Source organism: Buteo buteo, chromosome 1, assembly GCF_964188355.1.
Source record: "Buteo buteo chromosome 1, bButBut1.hap1.1, whole genome shotgun sequence".
Taxonomy (NCBI): Eukaryota; Metazoa; Chordata; class Aves; order Accipitriformes; family Accipitridae; genus Buteo; species Buteo buteo.
In genome coordinates this window covers 21,780,198-21,803,554 of record NC_134171.1, presented here as the reverse complement: position 1 = coordinate 21,803,554, position 23,357 = coordinate 21,780,198, and the positions used below count along the sequence as shown (strand labels likewise).

General features: G+C 38.6%; 1 protein-coding gene across 1 annotated transcript; it reads right to left on the bottom strand.

The window, feature by feature from the left end:
• Positions 1-3,130: 3,130 nt before the first annotated feature.
• On the bottom strand, positions 3,131-4,635 carry LOC142037113 (uncharacterized). Its single transcript, XM_075041116.1, has 2 exons — positions 4,071-4,635; positions 3,131-3,256 (listed from the first exon to the last, which is right to left on the bottom strand). Exons 1-2 carry the CDS (start codon positions 4,605-4,607, stop codon positions 3,152-3,154), a joined length of 642 nt encoding a protein of 213 aa, XP_074897217.1. The 5' UTR covers positions 4,608-4,635; the 3' UTR covers positions 3,131-3,151.
• Positions 4,636-23,357: the final 18,722 nt, after the last annotated feature.

Sequence of the window (23,357 nt, the reverse complement as noted above, 5' to 3'; positions counted from 1 at the left end):
ACTTTGAGGGTTGAGATAAAGGCAGTTTACTGGGACAACACAAAGGAATTACAACAACAACAACGGTACTAATGAACGAGTATACAAAAAGAGTGATGTACAGTGCAACTGCTCACCACCCGGGACCCGACGCTCCGCCACTTCCCCCACCGAAAGAAGGATCCACCCCCCCGGCCCGCTCCCTATATATATACTGAGCATGATGTCACATGGTATGGAATAGCTCCTTGGCTAGTTCAGGTCAGCTGCCCCAGCTATGCCCCCCACCTCCCAGGTTCCTGTAAAAATTAACTCCATCCCAGATGAACCCAGGACATTATCCACCCCTTATTCTATACCATCTACATCATGCCCAGATCTTACATTTTCCAATCAACCACTACCACTTTCCTTGTCTTATATATATATATAAGTATATGAACTTGTTCTTCTCCCCCCTGCACACACACACACACACACACACAAATAGTATTCCTTTAGCCTATGGGCTATTCCTCTAATGTGTCCATCGATTTATTTAGTCCATGACTTTGGGACTCCATCTGTTGTAACAGTTCTTCAGGATAAGAGAGATGGTGTGAGATGTTGGGTTGTTGCATGCTGCCTCTGGAACTTGTGGCTAGTACACTTGGTGCAACTCACGCCCTTGGTCTGCAGGTCGAAGATATTGATCTTGAGGAAATTGCTGGGTGCCAGTTCAAGTTCTATTGCTGTTGTACTTGGCTCAGTTTTAAAGTCCATGCTGTAGTCATTTGGATAATTCTTACAGTAATACCCTTGATATGACATATAGACATTATAGTTACAATGACATGCATTGGCAGGTTATTTAGCAGTTAAATATTATACAGCCCAATTCACTGGCTATTCTCTCCCAAAATCAAATCTCCCTGAGGTACACATCGAACTTCTCCATCCTTCTGCATCACCCACCAGGTGTACCCAGGTCCCTGAGCAAAAACAACTCCTTGAATGGGTTTGCCTCTGCTTGAGGGAGGACTAACCCAGACTGTCTTTCCTAACATACTCCTCATGCGCACTACAGGGACTTTATCCTCTTCTATAGTATGTGGAAGTCTTGGTTGGGCAGGGCCAGCCCGATTGGCGGATGCTCTAGTATTAACTAACTAGGTGGCTTTTGTTAAATGTGTATCCCAATGTTTGAAAGTTCCACCCCCCATCGCTTTCAATGTAGTTTTCAGCAGTCCATTGTATCGTTCAATTTTTCTGGAGGCCGGTTCGTGATAAGGGATGTGATATACCCACTCAATGCCATGTTCTTTGGCCCAGGTGTTTACGAGGTTGTTTTGGAAATGAGTCCCGTTGTCCGACTCAATTCTTTCTGGGGTGCCGTGTTGCCATAAAATTTTCTCTTCAAGGCCCAGGATAGTGTTCTGGGCAGTGGCATGGGACACAGGGTATGTTTCCAGCCATCCAGTGGTTGCTTCCACCATTGTAAGCACATGGCACTTGCCTTGGCGTGTTCGTGGGATTGTGATATAGTCAATCTGCCAGGCCTCCCACTGTTTATATTTCAGCCATCGCCCTCCATGCTACAGGGGTTTTTGTCGCTTGGCTTGCTTAATTGCAGCACATGTTTCACATTCGTGGATGAGCTGTGCAATAGTGTCCATGGTCAAGTCCACCCCTCGATCTCGAGCCCATCTATATGTTGCATCTCTCCCCTGATGGCCTGAGGTATCGTGGGCCCACTGAGCCATAAATAGCTCACCCCTACGTTGCCAGTCCAGGTCCACCTGAGACACTTCAATCTTGGCGGCCTGATCTGCCTGCTGATTGTTTTGATGTTCTTCAGTGGCGCGACTCTTGGGTACATGAGCATCTACGTGACGTACTTTTACCACTAGCTTCTCTATCCAAACAGCGATATCTTGCCACAGTGCGGCAGCCCAAATGGGTTTACCTCTGCGTTGCCAGTTGCCCTTCTTCCATTGCTGTAGCCACCCCCATAAGGCATTTGCCACCATCCATGAGTCAGTATAGAGATAGAGCACTGGCCACTTTTCTCTTTCAGCAATGTCTAAAGCTAGCTGGATGGCTTTCACCTCTGCAAACTGACTTGATTCACCTTCTCCTTCAGCAGTTTCTGCGACTAGTCGTGTAGGACTCCATACAGCAGCCTTCCACCTTCGATGTTTTCCCACGATGCGACAGGACCCATCAGTGAACAGGGCATATTGCCTCTCATTTTCTGGCAGTTTATTATACAGCGGGGCCTCTTCAGCCCGTGTCACTTCCTCCTCTGGCGACATTCCAAAATCTTTGTCTTCTGGCCAGCCTGTGATCACTTCTAAAATTACTGGGCGACTGGAGTTTCCTATGCGAGCCCGTTGTGTGATGAGTGCAATCCACTTACTCCATGTGGCATCAGTCGCGTGATGTGTAGAGGAAACTTTCCCTTTGAACATCCAGCCCAGCACTGGCAGTCGGGGTGCTAAGAAGAGCTGTGTTTCAGTACCAACCACTTCTGAAGCAGCTCGAACTCCTTCATATGCTGCCAATATCTCTTTTTCAGTTGGAGTATAGCGAGCTTCGGATCCTCGATATCCCCGACTCCAAAACTCCAGGGGTCGGCCTCGGGTCTCTCCAGGTGCTTTCTGCCAAAGGCTCCAGGTAGGGCCATTCTCCCCAGCTGCAGTGTAGAGCACATTTTTAACATCTTGTCCTGTCTGGACTGGCCCAAGAGCTATTGCATGAACAATCTCCCGCTTAATTTGCTCAAAAGCTTGTCGTTGCTCAGGCCCCCATTTAAAATCATTCTTCTTCCGGGTAACTTGGTAGAGAGGACTTACAATTTGACTGTAATTTGGAATATGCATTCTCCAAAAACCCACAACACCTAAGAAAGCCTGTTTCCTTTTTATTGGTCGGTGAGGACATAGCTGCTATCTTGTTGATCATGTCCGCAGGGATCTGACGACGCCCATCTTGCCATTTTACTCCTAAGAACTGGATCTCCTGCGCAGGTCCCTTGACCTTACTTTCTTTTATGGCAAAACAGCCTTCAAAAGGATTTGGATTATTTTCTTCCCTTTCTCAAAAACTTCTTCTCTTGTGTTGCCCCATACAATGATGTCATCAATATATTGTAGGTGCTCTGGAGCTTCACCTTTTTCTAGTGCAGTCTGGATCAGTCCATGGCAAATAGTGGGGCTGTGTTTCCACCCCTGGGGCAGTCGATTCCAGGTGTACTGGACGCCCCTCCAAGTGAAAGCAAACTGTGGCCTGCACTCCGCTGCCAAAGGAATGGAGAAGAATGCATTAGCAATGTCAATTGTGGCATACCACTTAGCTGCCTTTGATTCCAGTTCATATTGAAGCTCTAACATATCTGGCACAGCAGCGCTCAGCGGTGGCGTGACTTCATTCAGCCCACGATAATCTACTGTTAGTCTCCATTCCCCATTAGATTTCCTCATGGGCCATATGGGACTATTAAAGGGTGAGCGAGTCTTGCTGATCACTCCTTGGCTCTCCAGTTGGCCAATCAGCTTATGGATGGGGATCAGGGAGTCTCGGTTGGTGCCATACTGCCGCCGGTGCACCGTCGTGGTGGCAATTGGCACCTGTTGTTCTTCAACCTTCAGCAACCCCACAACCGAAGGGTCTTGGGAGAGACCAGGCAGGGTAGACAGCTGCTCAATCTCTTCTGTCTCCAGTGCAGCTATACCAAAGGCCCAACGGTACCCTTTTGGGTCCTTGAAATACCCCCTCCTGAGATAATCTATACTAAGGATGTACGGGGCCTCTGGGCCAGTTGCAATGGGGTGTTTATGCCACTCATTCCCGGTTAGACTTATTTCAGCTTCCAATACGGTTAGCTCTTGGGATCCCCCTGTCACACCAGAGATACAGATGGGTTCTGCCCCTTTATAACTTGATGGCATTAGGGTACATTGTGCACCAGTGTCTACTAGAGCTTTATATTCCTGTGGATCTGATGTGCCAGGCCATCGAATCCACACTGTCCAGTAGACTCAGTTGTCCCTCTCCTCCACCTGGCTGGAGGCAGGGCCCCTCTAATCCTGGTTAGAATATCCGTTACTCACTTTTTGCACACGTGAATCAGAAGTCCCTTCAAGAGGATCAGAAATGAGATCGGCCCATCTACTGCATCTGGGGGACTGCTCACGGGAAACTGGAGCAGCAGTTTTCCAAGAAGAATCCTCTTTTCTGGTTGCTTTGTCTCGCAACTCCCGTACCCGTGCATCCAAAACTGAGGTAGGTTTTCCATCCCACTTCTTCATGTCCTCTCCATGGTCACGCAGGTAAAACCACAGGTTAACCTGTCGTGTGTACTTTCTCTCTCCTCTCTCTTGGGCAGAGGAACGCTTACTCCCAATAACTGCAATGCGGGCCTGTACAGGTGAGGAGGAGGACATATCCACTTTGAATTGCTGGAACTCTCGGGACAATTCCTCTACAGCTGAGACACAGGACCGTAGGGAGGAAGAGAGACTTCCTTCGTATTGCCAGAGTTGGACAGCCAATTCATCCACCGTTTGTCCATAGCCTTCTTTCCAGGACATTACTGCCAATGAGTTGGCATAGGTTGGTGGTGCACTTCGTAGAAACTTCCGCCACATCGGTTGTGTGCATTGGACTTCATCTGGATCTGTGGGTGATTGCCCATTTTCTGGATCATTATAAATCACCTCCAGCATGGCTAATTTCCTCAGGTACTGGATACCTCTCTCCATGGTGGTCCACTTGCCTTGGTGACATGTAACTTCATCCCTGAAGGGGTATCTTTCCTTTACACCTAACAGAAGTCGCCTCCAGAGGCTGAGAACTTGTGTTTTTCTTCCAATTGCCTTGTCGATGCCCCCTTCCCTAGACAGAGATCCCAACTGCTTGGCTTCCTTACCCTCTAATTCCACACTACTAGCCCCACTATCCCAGCACCGGAGCAGCCAGGTAACAATGTGCTCACCTGGGTGGCGGCTAAAATCTTTTCGCATGTCACGCAACTCACTCATGGATAGAGATCGGGTAATTATTTCAGGTTCTACCTCTTCCTCCTGTTCTCGCGATGACCCTGGTTCACTTTCATCTCTCACTAAGCGAACTGATTTCTTTGTGTGTTTCTTTTTCTGTACAGGGGCGACTGATACTGGCACAGGTTGGTTTTCTGGTTTAGCCGCAGTATCTGTCACCAGGATAGGGGTAGCCACGGTACCTGTTGTCGTGGTAGGGGCAGCCACGGTGCTTCTCGTCGGGGTTGGGGTAGCCACGGTGCTTGTCGTCGGGGTTGGGGTAGCCACGGTGCATGTTGTCATATTCTCCATCTTTTCCCCCTTTTCCCCCTGAGGATGCTGCCTAATATCAAGCAGTGTTTGGTAGATACCGGCCAGGGCCCAGCACAGTGTAGTGAGTTGTGTGTCTCTGGGATAACCACAGCATTTTTCTTTCAAAAATTCTATCACTCCATCAGGGTTCTGTAGTTGTTCGGGAGTGAACTTCCAAGTCACTGGAGGTGAGAAGTTCTCTAGATACCTTCCCACATTCTTCCACATGCCGTGCCACCCATGCATATCAAGCTTTGGGACAGATCTCTGGGTGTTACTCTTAAAGAGCCTTTTTGTAGCCCTAAACAAGACCTGGAACATAGTCAGGAGGCATAGCACTAACAGCACACTGGCTTGCGCATCCCAAGGATATTCAAAATTCTCGAAAACTGTTGTAATTAGTTGGAAGGAGAAAAGAGAGGGGAATGGACGGGGGGAAGTATCCCCCCCCCAACTTCCCAATGGATTGGGTGTAATTACCAATAAAATCCGACAGAAGGTGCCCAAGGTATGGAAATGTTATCACTGCCTCATACAGATACCAGCTTAACCTCATGACCAGTGATGTAATCATTTCACAAGTCGACATTGCCCAGTACAGCAAAATGATAATCCCAATCACTCTCCCAGAGATGAGATACGCAACTACAGGCAATACATAGAGCATATAAGAACTTACAAAACGCCACTATGTAAACAAATTAATCAACATTGTGACTAACATCTATTTATCTAGTATAAGAAATGCGTATGACAAATTTGTTTCAAACACGCTCTGGCCAGATCTGTCGTTATCTCAACCCTTCGTGCCCCACGTTGGGCGCCAAAAAAGACTGTCGTGGTTTTAGCCCAGCCGGTAACAAAGAACCACGCAGCCGCTCGCTCACTCCTCCCGCCCCCCTCCGGTGGGATGGGGGGAAGACGGAGGAGAGAAAAGAAAAAAACAAAACTGGAACCTCGAGGGTTGAGATAAAGGCAGTTTACTGGGACAACACAAAGGAATTACAACAACAACAACGGTACTAATGAACGAGTATACAAAAAGAGTGATGTACAGTGCAACTGCTCACCACCCGGGACCCGACGCTCCGCCACTTCCCCCACCGAAAGAAGGATCCACCCCCCCGGCCCGCTCCCTATATATATACTGAGCATGATGTCACATGGTGTGGAATAGCTCCTTGGCTAGTTCAGGTCAGCTGCCCCGGCTATGCCCCCCACCTCCCAGGTTCCTGTAAAAATTAACTCTATCCCAGCTGAACCCAGGACAAATGTCATGAAAAATATGGTAGCTATGCTTTGATTGTGATGATTGAAAAATAATTTAAAAGCTCATGATTAGTTTGCAGATAGTTTTAGAACATTCAGAAACAATTACTACTTAGTGAGACCTGAGATATGACTGAATGATATATGGGAAACTCACAAATGCAAATGTGAAGAAATTACTAAATATGTTACTTCAGTAAAGATTATATTAACAGTGTTTTCCATAGCAGAAGCTTCCATACAGAATGCATCGAAAGACTGTGGATTATGAAAACCCTCATTATTACTTTGGAAACATCATTCTTGTTCAAAAAGTGGGAGCATAATTTTTGCAGCCAATGAAAAATTTGCCTTTGTTTTAATATCATATCAAGATGTTGCAGATAACAGTCTTATATATACTTTTTTTTAAAAAAAAAGTATACAAAACATACAATTTTAAAAAATTCTTACAATTTTCTGCTTTCTTGTTATACTAGAGCTAATGAAAATAATCACATACAGAGTTCTGTTTTAAAAGAGCACATACTTGAAATTTCATGCACATAAAAATAGTATGTGTGACAATTTCCTGTAGACCTGATGCCTTTTCCCAATATTCAACATACAACTAATCCACTCTCATAACATTAAACAATTCTTTTTATCTCCTTGGAATCGACTTCTTGAAAATACTGTACGACTAATGATTGGATAAGGTCCTGCCAGAATACCCAGAGAATAGATCTTGTTTCAGTTGTGCAAACATGAAAACTGGCTTGGTAGGAGAATCAATATGATTCTTCTCTGCAAAATGTATAAGAAAAGTTTTGGGAATCGATGTAGTTCACACGTATCAGCTTGCAATCTGTAGATCTACTTGATAGGACATATTAGGTGACAACATACACATATGACAACATTCAGTTTGGTGGACCAGATGCTCAGCTGTGAATAGAAGTGAGTGGAATTATTTTATACGTTGAACTATTTTATCTCTTCAACTGATGTAAATAAATGCTGTTACCACCAAAGGCTGAGTGTTCTCACTTCTGAAAAAAACAGGTCCTAAATGGACATTCTGGTTAGAGATATTCAACAAATGAATAATCACTTGTTAAAAATTCTGTTACATCATTTAGCCATACTGTCACAGATGCAGGGGAACTTGAGAATTTTCTACCTGCTCAGGGCACTGGATGTACTCCTGTTAAATTATATGCTTTTAGCTGTGCAACCAAGAAACTGCCCCCTGCTTCAATTAGATCTTTGATAGGTGCAGCTCTCCTATAAAAAAAAAAAATTAAAAAAAAATCAGGATATACCTAAAATATTTGATACTAAGCCAGCCAGATAGCAAAATATTCAGACACTTAACAATACTTCCCAGTATAGTAATTTTCTTTTGCATACAGCAAAGTGCTTGTCCAAACACTCAACATAATTTGATAATTAAACATACTATAAATGTGTGAACTTTTATTACCCAACTCATAGAATTCTGTGAAGTAATCTGTGTTGAATCACCTACATGAAATTTATAAATGTTTAACAGATTACATGCAAAAATTATTAAGGTACAACATAGCCACTAGGTCAATATCTAATCTAATTAAAAGTTAACCTAAAGTTATGCAAAAATGCAAGGTTAGCATTAGAAATTGCTTTGCTTTACAGTATGTGAGAGGAAGAGAAAAGAAAAAAGGAATTGTAAAAAACCCACATAACCTTATCTACAAAGTTTCAGATCAAATGTTTGCCAAGCACAGTTTTGCAGATAATTAACAGTCTGTGCTAGAGAAAAAAAAGTATTTTTGTACTGTATGTAGATGATACTTCACACTTCAGAAGTACTTGCTTTCTAAGGAATCTAATTAATCTTCACAGCATTCCTGTGAAGTAAATCAACATTATTATCACCATATGATAGATAAAGAAAGGCATAGATGACAGGCTAGGTGTTACCAGATGACAGGTGATTTAGCCAACATCATAGAGGAATGTTTCAGTACCTACAACTACATGACTAACTTCTGAGCTTTTGAATTCCAAACAGTTGTCTGTGGCAAAAACTCTCTTTCAAACTGTGGTGGAGACTCTTGCTGTTGCATTTCTCAAAATCATATTGTAATCTTTTTTCAGTTCTATTTCAAATTAATTCTCTCCTCACTGCACTTATGGCTACCACTGAATTATACAGGTAAATTTAAAGAAAAAAAAAATAATTTCCATCATGAAAAAACCATCATGATGCAAATGGGAAACAGATTAACACAACAGGTACAGTTTCAGGACAACTATTTTCATGATCCTTACTATATGCAGACAAGCCTGCTGTTCACTTTCAGGCTTCTTTGCTATAATTAACTTTTCTAGGATATGTTGATATATAATGCTTTTAAAACCATATAGGCCTGAATCAGGTTTATATTAATGGAGTTTGTAAAGAAAATTGGTGCAGAGACTGATGTAGAAAGTCCCACTGAAAGTGTATCTGTATAACCAAATCAGACAGGATATGAATTTTTTTAAAGCCAAAGAAGTTCACTTGTTAAAGAAAAAGAACAAAATACAATGGACCCTCTCTTTTCCATTTGATCAGTTCTGTGGTTTAGAACAAAATCTCACTGAAGTGAGAAGCTTCACTTCAGTTACATCTTAAATTACTGCAGAACTGGAGTACGCTATTTGAAAAGCTACAGTAAGACACTTCTAGTTTTCTCTTTCTTGGCCACACAGACCTGTGAAAGACTGCATAAACCAGCCCTAATAGTCAATGGGGTATATATATGAACCACTGCATGCAGTTTATGTTAAATTTTCTGTATTTCTGTAGTGGTTTTTGTTAGTTTTCTTCCACTGTGCTTCAGATGGTCCCAAGCAGAAAACAGCACATCCCTAATGTATTTACTTGCTTATTTCTGATTTTCTATCATGATTTTTTTATCAGCTAAATAATGAGACCTGACTGTGAAGTTCTATGTTCTTGAAACACACTGCAAGTGTAAGATTAAATGTTTTCACGAGATTGTACCCTACCAACTTATGATAGTACTTGTGAAGATCATTCTCCATTTTCTTCCAGTAAATTGCAAAAAAATTTATTAAATCTTCTGGTCCTAAATCAGTGAAAAAAAAACTGAGGCCATCATAATATGTAAACTTTTTAGTATCTCATGATACTTTCAGCTGAAAAAGTACTTTCAGCTGTTTAACAAAAGCTGTGTTTATACCCCATTTCTGTCTTGTGTCAAGTCAAGCCTTGTATGATTGCTTGCCCACCAGGACTGCAGATGATCAGGTTTTAGTCTCAGCTGTGAATAGCCATCAGTACTTTCTCCCTCCTAAAGCTAGACCCAGATTTAGAGACCTTTTATCCTTTCCTATTAGTTCTTAATTGGTATCAAGCATTGATCTTAGTAGAAATTTTTACTGGCATGTATATTCCTGCAACAGAATGAAGGATGGTTCAAGTGACTAGTATTTCTTCAATGAAATGGACTGTCTACTGTTCATGTCTGGTTAATTAAGTGCTTAAGCACAAGGGTGTTCCTGATTAAATTGCCATATAGTACACTAATAATAAACATAAGGAGGGTGGCTTTTTTGTTGGTGGTGATGTGTTGTTTTTTTAAAGTATTGAATTAAATTGTGGAAACCTTAAGCACAAAGGTATTTCAAAAGCTTTTCAAGAAATTCAGGGAGGATAGATTCATCCCTGGCTGAAATATCAAAGCCTGAATGCAATTTATAGATCAAGATTATCTAAAATTAGTTTGTCAGGAGGTAGTAGAGATGTCTCAGTGTGGAAGCCTTGTTCTTATAGTTTTCCCTCAATGTCCACTATTAACATCTCTCAGAAGAGGAATATTTGGTTAGATATTCACACTTTGGTGTGGCTCAAAAGTTCAAATCTTGCTTCCATTTCACATTCTTAAAGACATGAACGTATAAAAAGAGAATGATGAGAGTAAGAGAAGTTGTTGAAGACCTATTGCTATATATTAATGTAGACAAGATATGAGTAACATAGTAATGAAATGACAAAATGGATTTGTGCTTAGTTATTGAATAAGCTGTAGACAAAATGTGCATTCATGCATGTATCTGTGGGACTGTGGAAACAGAGCAAGTGCAGCATGAAAAAAAAATACATCACTTTAATTTGTAAGGCTCTGTATTGGGCATAAAAGGCAGGGGTTTGTAACAGGGGCTGCAGGGTCCCTGTGTGGACTGAGGCCATGAACTGCCCTGTGCCAGTCACAGCAGGTTCCAGATGACTCTGAAAACGATGGAAACAGCCTGTCATGCCCAAAACCTTCAGACAGCCAGAGGAGCACTCAGTGCCTCTGCTCAGGTGTGCTTGAGGAAGGGTGGCAGCTGCTGGGGACAAGAGATGCAAGAATGAGAAATGTGAGAGGAGACACAGGAGGACACTCAAAATAGGACCTGTGAGGAGGTAAGTAAAGAGGCAGGTTTGGAGAAAAAGGAGGAAGAATGTGGAAGAGGATATTGTTGGGGACATGACTGAAGATGGCCTCTTGGAAGGAGGCACTCCTGATGAAAAAGGGATGCTCTGAGGGACTGCAGCCTTTGGAGGACCCAGTGGGAGCAAGGACACCCCCAAAGGGACTGTGGCCTGTGAGGGACCCATGGTGGGGCAGGAGAACAGTAAGAAGCAAGGTATGACAGAAAGAAACTACTGTACACTGACCGTTGTGCCACTGAAGGGGTTGGAAGGGACTGGGTATAACATTTGGTGAAAACAAGGGGCATAAAAATGAGGAAGGGGGAAGAGAAGTGCTGGACTGAAGCTGAGCCTGGGGAGCAGGTAGAAAAGTTATTTTGCTGTTTGTTTAATTAACTTTCCCCCCGCCCCTATTAATACCTGAATCAGTAATTAAATTTCATGTTAATTTGCAATAAATGAAACTGAATGAAGTTCCTCAAGTCAAGACTGCTTTGCTCATGACAGGTTCATTTATGTAAATTTTCATTTTCAATGTACATAATATACAAATAACCTAATACACATTTAACAACTAATGTACACATAGTATAAATATCATGTCTGCCCTGTTAACACGTTAGTTACCTTAGTATTTTCTTCTTTTATCAAGACTCAGAAACAAGTCTCTTAATTCTTCTCTTGCAGCGTTTTCCTGATGGGCAGGAGGAACTCTCAGACCCTTGACATTTACAGCTTCACATGTAAGCACTTTCTGGCTGGATACCTTAGTTCCATTTTTTTTTTAAGTTCATAAAATTTTGTCATTGAAATTAAACCAAAATATCACCCCAAAAGGTTTAAAATTTCAGACTCAGAGGTAGCTGGAAAAAAAAAAGAGGAAGAAAGAAATCTGAAGGAGAGAAGAGTTTCCTGCATAAGGCCATCTCTTTCCAGTAGGATGTGAAGGAAAAGGTAAAACAATTATCCTACCCATAGACTTTACTTACGTATGCATATTATTCTAAAACAATTATTTTAATGTCACAGTGATATTTATTGTTATCTGATTAAGTCTTGACTGAATGCTAAATGTAGGAGTTTGGTGATAACTGTACTTTGATACTTGAAAGTGGGTTTTATTGTGTGCAGAGGATATGCATTCCAGAATGTGATTAGCTAATTGCAATAGGTGAAGTGGAAGTTGAAATCAAAGTGTGTCATGAAGTAAACTACTCAGTTTCCTTGTTTACAAATACGGTTTCTGTTGATGAGAAAGCCTCATGAACTGTGCTTGAGAACAGTGAAACAGCATAATTTCTGTTAGTATCACATTTGACACAATTTCTTAATCTTTGTATATATAAAAATAATTCTAATTTTCTAATTCTAATAAAAAAAAATATCTAATTCTGTATTCATCTTAAATTCCTCAGTGTTGTTTCTTTTACCCTAAAAAGGTAAAGGATGCTTTAAATATAACTTTTTAAGAGCTACAACTTAGAAGTAGAAAACTGAGCAAGTCTTCTAGCCTTCCTTTTTAGTTGATGGTGATAAATATTTCTCAGGCTTTATTTAACTCACTCTGAGACAGGCATCTAAAACAAGTCAGATGACTAATTTTAGAAGAGTCTATTTCTCTTTATGGCTGCACAGGAAATCTAGACAATTAATATGAAGAAAATACTTTGGATTGCAGCTTGTTTTGCAATATTTGCTTAATAATAATTTCTTTAGAAGACTAGAAAAAGATATTTGTTTTCCAGATTTGCTGCCAGTTTAGATACCTCCATATATGGAATGTTCAGTAACAAAATTATTTTAAAAAGAAGTACTTGCTTGTTCTGCTGACATATATCATCCAAGGGCATAAAGTTGATTTTTTTTTTCTTTTACATATATAGAATTTCAAAGGCTGATGAATGTAAAGAACCCTGTGATAATTTTTAATAAATCTTCTATGTTTCAAATAAAGCTTAATGAAGGTGTTTTATTACATTTTAGTAGAACAATGCTTTATACCTGCCTTTTTTCTCATTAATCAGGTAGCATTAAGACTATCTTGCAGAATAGTAATGCAGCAACTGGAAACTGAAACATCTTCTGAGCTGTTAGTCATGCTGAATTACAGTTTGCCAGCCTCCTTTGAGCCATAAGCAGGTAGAAATAATTTCACATCTGCATTGAATTTTTTACTAGTTTAAAACAAGTCGTTGGTATTATGAAGTACAGTATTAATATTTAACACAGAAATTCCCATCAACAAACAGCCCCAAATAGGGCAGTGAATAGTGCAGAACTGTATAACAGACTCAGCAAGGAAAGCCTCATTTCCTCTGTGGGAAAGTTATCACCAGAAGCCCTCTGCCAACTTTTTTCTTCTTCTATTATATCTACTCTCTGGTGAATGTCATATTAGAGATTGCAGCCAAAACACCCTCCATTCTTCACCTACTGGTGCATGAAGGAATCTGTGACAGATGCTGTGACATCATGCAGTATTCAAAGACCAATGTATTAATTTAATAAATGTTTTTGAAGCCTTATGGCCTTGCCAACGATTGTATTCCTGGTTAAATGGAAAGATAAAGATTGCCTCCTACAGGAACTAAAGATGTTGTTCAATATAGTGTTTTCAGGGGTTTTTTTTTATGGCATATGAAACAACAACAAAAAAGAAATGATGTAGGTAAGAAATTTCTGAGTTTTATGAGACTATCAGTATTAAAGAAAATCATAACAACAGTTCTACCTAACACAGTAATAACAGTGGGAAAAAAAAATATTTCAGGCTCAAAGAATGACCTCTTCTGACCTACAGAGTGAGGTGTCATCTGAAAACTGAAACTTTTGAATCAATGACAAACTGAAACTTAAGTTAGATAATTTTATTTTTTTCAGATTTTGGAATACTTTTCATGTGAAAAATAAGTTATTATTCCATAAAGCAGAAATAGGTATCTGTTGTTAGTAAATTTAAGTGCATCTTTTCTGGTTTACCTTTGTTTCAAATAAGTAACTCTGTTGTTTGGTGATACTTAATTTACTGGAATTTAATCCTATGATTTTTTTGCCAAGATTCAGGTGCAAGACTAACTCAGACTTGTTGAGATGATCGTTGTGACAGTTTGGATAATCATAGCAAAGGAACAAAGTCTGGAAGGGGAGACTTAGTAAATGTCACTCCTATATAGAAAGGCTGATAAACACTTGAGGTCCTGAGGCAGGTTAATGAAGAGTACCTTCGAAAATTGTACCAGTGTACACAAAACCACTGGAGGATATTTTCCTAACAACTTAATTGGCTAGAACTTAGTGACAGTAGTGGTGTTGCACAAACACAGGCAAGAAAATACAATTTCACCAACTATTTTAAGCAACAGTGAAGGTGGATACCTGGCATCCTTTAGTGACACTCTTTTTAACATGTAGATTTATTTAAATGCAAACACATGCTATATACAATGTTTGGTCAGCTGGGGTCATTTATTGAGAAGGAAAAGATGTTACAAATATGACTCGCCTACCTTGTTCCATAGAACTCAGAAAATAAGAACTTATCTTTTTAGTCAGTATTGTTGATTTGTATTGAATGTGCTTCAAATTGGAACTACTAAAGGGATCTTTGCAAATGAATTAATACAGACTGCAAGGAGGAGATTAAGTTTGTGGATAACCTATCTGCAATTTGGAATTTGAAGTGTTGTGTATAATTCTTCTAAATTTTAGAAAGTCACAGGTTAATTTTTAATTACTTTGTTTGATCAAGTAAGACAAACATAATGACCTTATTAATTTTATTTGCTTAGCAGATTGAAGTGATGATAATTCTAGGTTTCCCAAGCAACAAAATTACATTAGGAATAAATATTTATAAGCTACTGTATAGATGCTATAGAAGCTATGCTCTAAATCTTAAATTGGAAAAAAAAAGTGTAATTAGTATAAACAAAATCCATTTAGGATTTTTTCCTGGTCTACTTATAAATATGATGGAAAAATCTTTAATAAGAGAATTGGAACATCAATTGGTTTAACTCAGATCTAAATTACACAGATTTGAACAAGATCTATCCTATTTGTGTAATCTGTCATAAACACAAAATCAAGTGTATTTCTTGTTTAACACAATAAAATTTTTATCCTAAGAAATGTAAATTTCCTGGGAAAAATAATTAATTTTTCATTAAATAACTTTTCTTCAAAGCATGCAGCAAAATTTTGTAAATTTATCATAATTTGTGTAATGTTTCATACTTGAAAACTTAACTATAGAGACCACTTTCCCATACAATGGTGGAAAAAATATTAAAAAGAAAATTGTAAAAAATCAAATCAACAGTATGAAAACCAAGCACAACCAAGATTCTATGCTGAATTTTTAGATCAAATATTTATGGAACTCAACCTTCCACTTCATACTGCTTCACTATCAAAATGCAGTACTATTACACAGAATTAAAGTGCATTATGTCCTCTGTACCTACCTCACTTTAATTAGAAGCAAACTGACTACATTAACATTTAGTCCAGGTTTCATAACCCTGTACAATCTTTTTTACTTATTCTAGAATTTACAGATGTAGGCACAGAGATGCACTAAGTTAAACCAAATCACTCTAAGACCCCAACTTAGTGATAAAGTCAAGAACAGAATGAAGACTCCTGAATTCTTTACCATTGGTCTAATCAATAAACAGATTTTTTTCTCCTACCTCACAGCTTCTATCAGGTTACATTTTCTGGCTTTTCTTTGAAAGTCTGTATATAGGCAGAAAAAAAAAAAAAAAGAAAGATGCCTCAACATCTCTTTCTTTGGAATTTTTATGTTGATATTAGTTCAGAACATACACACAAATTATGAAAACTGTGACTTATTTTTTACAGATCACTGAAAGTAAATACTATATCCTTCCTTTTCTTAGACATACATAATTCCAGCTTGAACATTTAACTCTGTTACAAGTCATAGCTCTTTTAAAAAGAAACTCTCCAGCCAGTTTTATATCAGAATAAATTGTCTGTATTGATATACTTGGTGTCAGTTCAATGACTAATTGTGAATTTAAAAGGCTGCAGAGCTCAGTACCATCTTAAAATTCAAGCATGCTTTCTCTATATCTGATTAGTCCATGCCAAGGGGCAATGAGCAGTCAGTGGGAAAAATACTGCTCCATTAAACAGTATCTCTGGGCTTCCAAAGCCCATTTTTTTTGACAGGCAATCTTTTTCTCAGAATCTGAATAATTTCATTCTTGAGAAAATATGTTTTCATTATTGTAAATGATCAGGTGTTCTTTTTTTATTTTCCCTTCTCAAGGTTCAACACAGTCCTAAGGCACACTTCTGATACATTGAGTTGGACAATAAAAGGCTGTCTAAAATAAGGACTATTCACTACTGAGTCACTGCATAAATTGTGATTCAAATCTGTAAGCCTGGTAGTCATATGCTTATGTCTGTTTTTTTCTCTGTCTAACCTCCTAGAAGATAAGACTTTAGAGACTTGAATAATAATATCAGAAACAAAGTTTTTGCAAACTAGTGAGATACAGAGATATTTTAATGATGTTCTTTTTCTCTTTTTACTGTATATGCTTGCCTCAAATGCTTTTCTTGAGGCTTTTTTAATTTTAACAAATGGCTAACACCAAAATTTTATTCTTAGTTCAACAGCTCTTAACTGTGAAAAGATAAATGGATTCCGACTAATATAATACATGGCTGTGTCATGTCATGGTGTGTCAATATGTCATGGTTTAACCCCAGCCAGCAACTAAGTACCACATAGCCACTCACTCACTTGCCCCCCACCCAGTGGGATAGGGAAACAATCAGGAAAAAAGTAAAGCTCCTGGGCTGATATAAGAACAGTTTAATAGAACAGAAAGGAAGAAAATAATAATTATAATAATAACAATAATAAAATTACAATAATAATAAAATATTGGAATATACAAAAGAAGTGATGCACAATGCAATTTCTCACCACTTGCTGACCCATGCCCAGTAGTTCCCAAGCAGCGATCCCTCCCAGGCCAACTCCCCCCAGTTTATATACTAGACGTGATGTCACACGGTATGGAATACCCCTTTGGCCAGTTTGGGTCAGCTGCCCTGGCTGTGTCCCCTCCCAACTTCTTGTGCCCCTCCAGCCTTCTTGCTGGCTGGGCATGAGAAGCTGAAAAACCCTTGACTTTTAGTCTAAACACTATTTAGCAACAACTGAAAACATCAGTGTGTTATCAACATTCTTCTCATACTGAACCCAAAACATAACACTATACCAGCTACTAGAAATAAAATTAAGTCTATCCCAGCCAAAACCAGAACAGTTAAAACCTGTGTCTTCTGTGTTCAGAGCTGAATAGTCATTGTGATAGCTCACTGTGAGATATCTTAACAGACTCCTTACATTCAGGTAAATTTGACAAACTATCTGAAGACTGTTTCCCTTGACAATGCTTCAGGAGTTATATAAAAAAAATTGAGTCAACCAGATCACTCTTTCTGAACATTTAGATCAGTGCCTTTTCTTGTCTCACTCCATGTCTGGATGTATTTTTCTGATTCCTGTGTATTTCACCACCTTTTAGTTATTCTCAATTTTCCCAGCACCCACAACTTTTCATCAGACTTCCATAGTCAATTACTATTCCAAAGTTAGATATACTAAATTTAGTGTCTTTCAATTTATATAAATTTTCAAGCAGGAAAAAAAGAAGTTAACACTATGAGCATGCGTCTGACAATATTGTGGTGGCTTGACCCTGGCTGGATGACAGGTGCCCACCAAAGCTGCTCTATTGCTCCCCCCTCAGCTGGACAGGGGAGAGAAAATATAATGAAAGGCTTGTGGGTTGAAATAAGGACAGGGAGAGATCACTCAGCAATTACCGTCATGGGCAAAACAGACTCAACTTTGGGAAATTTGCTTAATTTATTACCAATCTAAATCAAACACATTCCCCTCCCTTCTTCTTGGGCTCAACTTCACCCTTGATTTTCTCTAGCTCCTTGCCTCCCAGCAGTGCAGGGGGATGGGGAATAGGGGTTGCAGTCAGTTCATCACATGTTGTCTCTGCTGCTCCTTTCTCCTTGGGGCGAGGACTCCTCACTCTTCCCCTGCTCCAGTGTTGGTCCTTCCCATGGGGTGCAGTCCTTCAGGAGCACAGACTGCTCCAGTGTGGGTACCCTGCGGGGCCACAAGTCCTGCCAGGACCCTGCTCCAGCGTGGGCTTCCCACAGGGTCACAGCCTCCTTCAGGCATCCCCCTGCTCTGGTGTGGGGTCCTCCCCGGGCTGCAGGTGGATATCTGCTCCACTGTGGACCTTCCTGGGCTGCAGGGGGACAGCCTGCCTCACCGTGGTCTTCCCCTCCGGCTGCAGGGGAATCTCTGCTCCGGCTCCTGGAGCACCTCCTCCCCCTCCTGCTTCACTGACCTGGGGGTCTGCAGGGTTGTTTCTTTCACTTATTCTCACTCCTCTTGTCTGGTTGCTGTTGCACAGCAGGTTTTTTTCCCCTTCTTAAATATGTTATCCCCACTGTCCCTGATGGGCTCGGCCTTGGCCAGCAGCAGATCCATCTTGGAGCCGGCTGGCATTGGCTCTGTTGGACATAGGGGAAGCTTCTAGCAGCTTCTCACAGAAACCACCCCATAGCCCCTCCACTATCAAAACTTTGCCATTCAAACCCAATACAAGTACTTTGTCAAATGTGTATTTATTTGCTTAACTTTGTTGGTAAGTGCTATGAAGGAATCTGAACTTGTTGCAAAATCTTAGTAGCATTCCAGAGATTTGATCTTTTTAACCTGAACCCTCCATTTTCATTTTTTTAATTATTCCTTGTTTCTTTCATATGACTTCTTTCATTGGTGTGTTTGGTTTTGTTTTGTTGTTTGTGGTTTTTTGGGGGGGGGGGCGGGGGGATAGTTGTAAATGCTAAATACTGCCACATTCTAATAGTAGTAACACCACAAATAAAAATCATTATGATGATTTATTTTAAGTATTTTTGGTGCTTCTGTTACTCCAATGGGACACCAGTGATCCTAGGAATATTTTACAAGTGACAGAGCACATTATCTTTTATAGGACCTTTTTAGCACTTGCTTTTCTTCATGCTTCTTCAACATTAATTTTTATTATACTTTCTGACATTCTGCAAAAATGAATTTGTTTTGTGCATTTGGATATGATTTCATTTGTATGATGTAAGTGGTCAGATATTGAAGGCAGTGAGCAGATAGTGTGATATAATGTGGGCAGTTTAAAAGCTTTTTATCAGATTTTTTTTAAAACATCAATCTTTTCCCTTTGATGACTATCAGAAGGCCTGAAAAAAAAAATCTCATCTCATATATTTATTCCTTACTTATTACTGGCTTCAGTGTAGTTTTATGTATAACTGGGGAGTGTTCATAGCAATTCAGGTTGGGAAAATCCAGGTCTTAGATTAGACTCTTTAGACAGATCAATGTATTTGTTTATAATTATTTGGGTAGTAAAGGTTTATTAATTTTAAAGCTTTTTGTGGCAGAGTCATTTTGTTTCCATGTATACATGTACACCACTTTGTGTAACAGAATCTTAACTTCTGCTCAGCTTCAGACAAATAAAATTTGTATTTTACTTTTAATAAATGTCATGTCTAAGTTACATTACCAGTGTGATCTTTTCCTACTTAATCTAAGCCGAAGTAATTTTGAAGTGATCAGGTTGGAACATGAAACAATGTATGAGTTATTCATAAAGGAAACTATTAGGAGTCTGTTTATATAAGAACATACCTTACCTGTTTTTGTTCTGACTAATAATAACTAAGATAGAAATAAGATGCCAAATCATATAATTCTGTTGCTTAGAAGAGGCTGGATGAGAGAGGGACAGATAAAGAACTATTACAAAAATCTTGGTGAGAGTTGATATGAATACATACAAGCCTGCAGAGACAAAAAAAAAGACTTTCCAGAGGCAGGAATTAGTTAGGTTGATAAAGGCTTAAAAATTTTTATAAAGAACTTAAAAATTTTTGTAAAGAACTTAAAATTTTTTGTAAAGAAATATTAAGATGGAGGTTTGAGGAACCTAAACATATGAGACTAGACTATTTGAGTTCTGCTCTTCTTGCAATGTATCTTCAAATGAAAGAATAAATAATACTTAGTTATGAAGAAGTCATTTTTAGGAGGAAAAAAAAATAAGCTCGAGGAGGAAAAGGACAGGTGCAAACAGGAAAGTATGCCCTTTTTGATATATATATCTGAATGGCCAAAAAGAGGACCAAAGTTTGTGTTGCCATGTAACTGAAGCATCATAACTGGTATAACAATACAAGTAATAATATCAATACTAACATTGACCAGTAAAATACATTTTGTTCATTCCTTAAAGTTCATCAATAACTAAGGCAGGTATTACAAGGCTTGATACTTTTGTTACTTATAACTTAAAGACTATTGTTCCTCTTACCTTGACAAAATACTGAACAGTGAAATAATTTGGAATTATAGTCCTTCTTTTATATAAGGAGTGTGGACTAAAGAGATAAAATTATCACTTAGTTAATATTTTCAGGATACTTTCTGTAGATAATTTCTGAATACTTTAAAGTAGGTTAATATATTTGGCTTTTGAAATTAAGTTTAAGTAAGCAAAAAAAATTAGAACTATCAACTGAACTTAATTTTTTATGTTCTTTAAATACTTAATCTAATTGTGCAGCTTTTTTTACAATATGACATCTTCAGGAGAAAAAGGGAAAGAGTAGTTACTGGTGCTGAGATTTGTCCTTCTCTAGAGGCTCATTAAATGGCAGCACACAGTAAAGGAAAAAAAATTTAAGTCTATTGCAAAATAATTTTTCAGGTAATAAAAATTTTATAAACCTTCAGAGAAATGTGTGTTGGTGTAATTGTAATGCAGGATTGCAATTTCTTGTCTTGTATAAATGACAGGATTTCAGAAGGACATTTCCATATTGAGATAGGAGTTTAGCAACTTAACAGTATGATTAGTGTAATAATCTTACTTTGAAATATATTGTTTACTTTTCCTTTTTGTTTGATAGTATCTGTGCTTCCTAACTGTACTCAAAAGATTAACCTATACATATCCTTATTGTAAAATAATTCTTTTTTTCAGAACTTGTGTTTATTTATCTGCAATTATTGTTGCTTTTACTTAAAAGATTATGCTAATTAAAAATGTAAATGTGTCTGTATTTAATACACATATAAAATATACTAAAATACATTACTCTTTCATAGTGTTTAAACACATATTTTTGAATAATCTTAACAGTTTTTAGCTGGTCAGATCACTTACAGCCCACCCCACCTCCCTGCCCCCCCCCCCCCCAGTATTCCCAAGTATGTCCTTTAGTCCATTTTTCTCTTTTTCCTTCAGGGAGGAAACTACTAGGGGTATTGACTGTGTCTCGGAGGCTGGTGAATACATAAAAAATAATTAAACCCTAATAAATAACTAAAACACAAAAGGTCTGTTCTGAAAAATAAAAAGATACTTCACAGTTTAGAGACCTGACAAAAAAACCAAAACAAAACAAAACAAAAACCCCTAAAACAGAAGTAAAGCAATGAATTGTCACTACAGCTATTGATACAATCTACATCACTTTTCCACTCTTGTCAGCTACTGAAAGCCAAGACCACGTCTCAACTTGAATATGAACAACAGAGATACAATTTTCCACTGTTTATTTTACTTCAAGTATACAAACCCTAGACTTTACTTCACCTTTTCCTTCTCTTCTTAATTACAAACTGATAACTTCACAACCATATTTTCTGATTCTGTTTTCTGGATTTTTAGTGCAACATTTTGTGTTTAAAAATAGCAGAGGAGGAAAGAGCCAAAATATTTCATCATATGAAGTAGGTATGGTTCAGTGCAGAACTATTAACTCTGTTGACCTACTGCAAAGGCAGAACAGCAGAAACTTATTGGTGAGACAATAAGTCTGACAAAGCAGCTGTCCTTGAAAAGGAAAGAAAATGGTAACAACAGCGTATTTTATTCTTTCAAAATTTAGGTGATTTTTTTCTTTTCCCTCTCACCTCAGTCAACTGTAAAGAAGTAAAATTTTTCAGTCTAGTAGGCCAAAGCATTACAAAGGGTATGAAATATCAAATTATGTTTCTGTCTTTTACAGCTGGTTATGTTTAACTTCCCTATTAGAATCACTACAAACATTGCTATGGATTGAGAGAAGATAAACTGTCTTCACTGGATTTACCTCTTTGTGCTTTCATGGGTGTGTAGAGAAGATGGGAAGATGGAAATAGATCGATTGCATAATTGACACATAGCTGCTATTTGAAGGTTATATTCCTGTCAGTACTCAATTTATACGGTTGGCCAAAATAGTAAATTCCCAGTCCAAGATGTGATAGAGAGCAAAAATACCTTGGGCACCAAGATTAATTATGTTTCAAGTCTGACAATAACTTGTCTACAATAAAGAGCTTTATATGCTTACTCATAAAATACAGCCTATAGATTCCAGTAGACTTAGATCTCAAACTCTTCATGGGCTATTTTATTTCCCAGCCACAACTGTCATGCATTTGCAGTGCATTTGGCTCTATTCTGGAAAAGTTTTACAAATAATTCAGGGTTAACATTCAAGGCTTCCCTTTTTCTAATTTATTTCCACTTTTTGACACCCCCTCTACCCAATCTGCTAGAATACTCAGTAACCTGTCACGACTGTCTCAGTGGCATGTCTTTGTCTCTCAAAATGCACCAAAATATATTTTGTTTGTAGCACAGGCATCAGAATAATTGGATAAAGTTCCACCAAGACTTATGGAAGTGCAATGCTTACATAATTTGTCAGATATTATATATAGATATATGGGTTTTGATGTCAAAGCGATAAATTATAGGGCTGTGAATTTGCTGACATTTTTAAATTTTACACAGAAAGGAAGAAATGTTTTTTTCATATGAAATGTTAAAAGAAAATAAAGATTATTCTTAATTAACTGCTATACAAAGCAAATTTCACATACTTTTCCAGGCAAAAAAAAAAGGACAAACAGTAGTAAAAGTAAGTTACCTTTCTCCCACTTCTGCTTCCCAATAATAAGGCATTTGTGCCTCAAAATATGAACAAATTGAAAATAGATGTCATAAATAAGATCTTTCTCTCATGTTTCAATTACTGATTAAATAAAAAAAAGTAGTGGAAGTGAAACTTATGCAAATTCAAACCAAACTGAACTCCTTTTCAGTTGACTATGCTTCACTGAATTCTTTATCTTAAACTTCTTTGGGCCACTGTCTTCCTACCTTTGTGTGTGCTCAGGCACTAAGGTACATGACCTT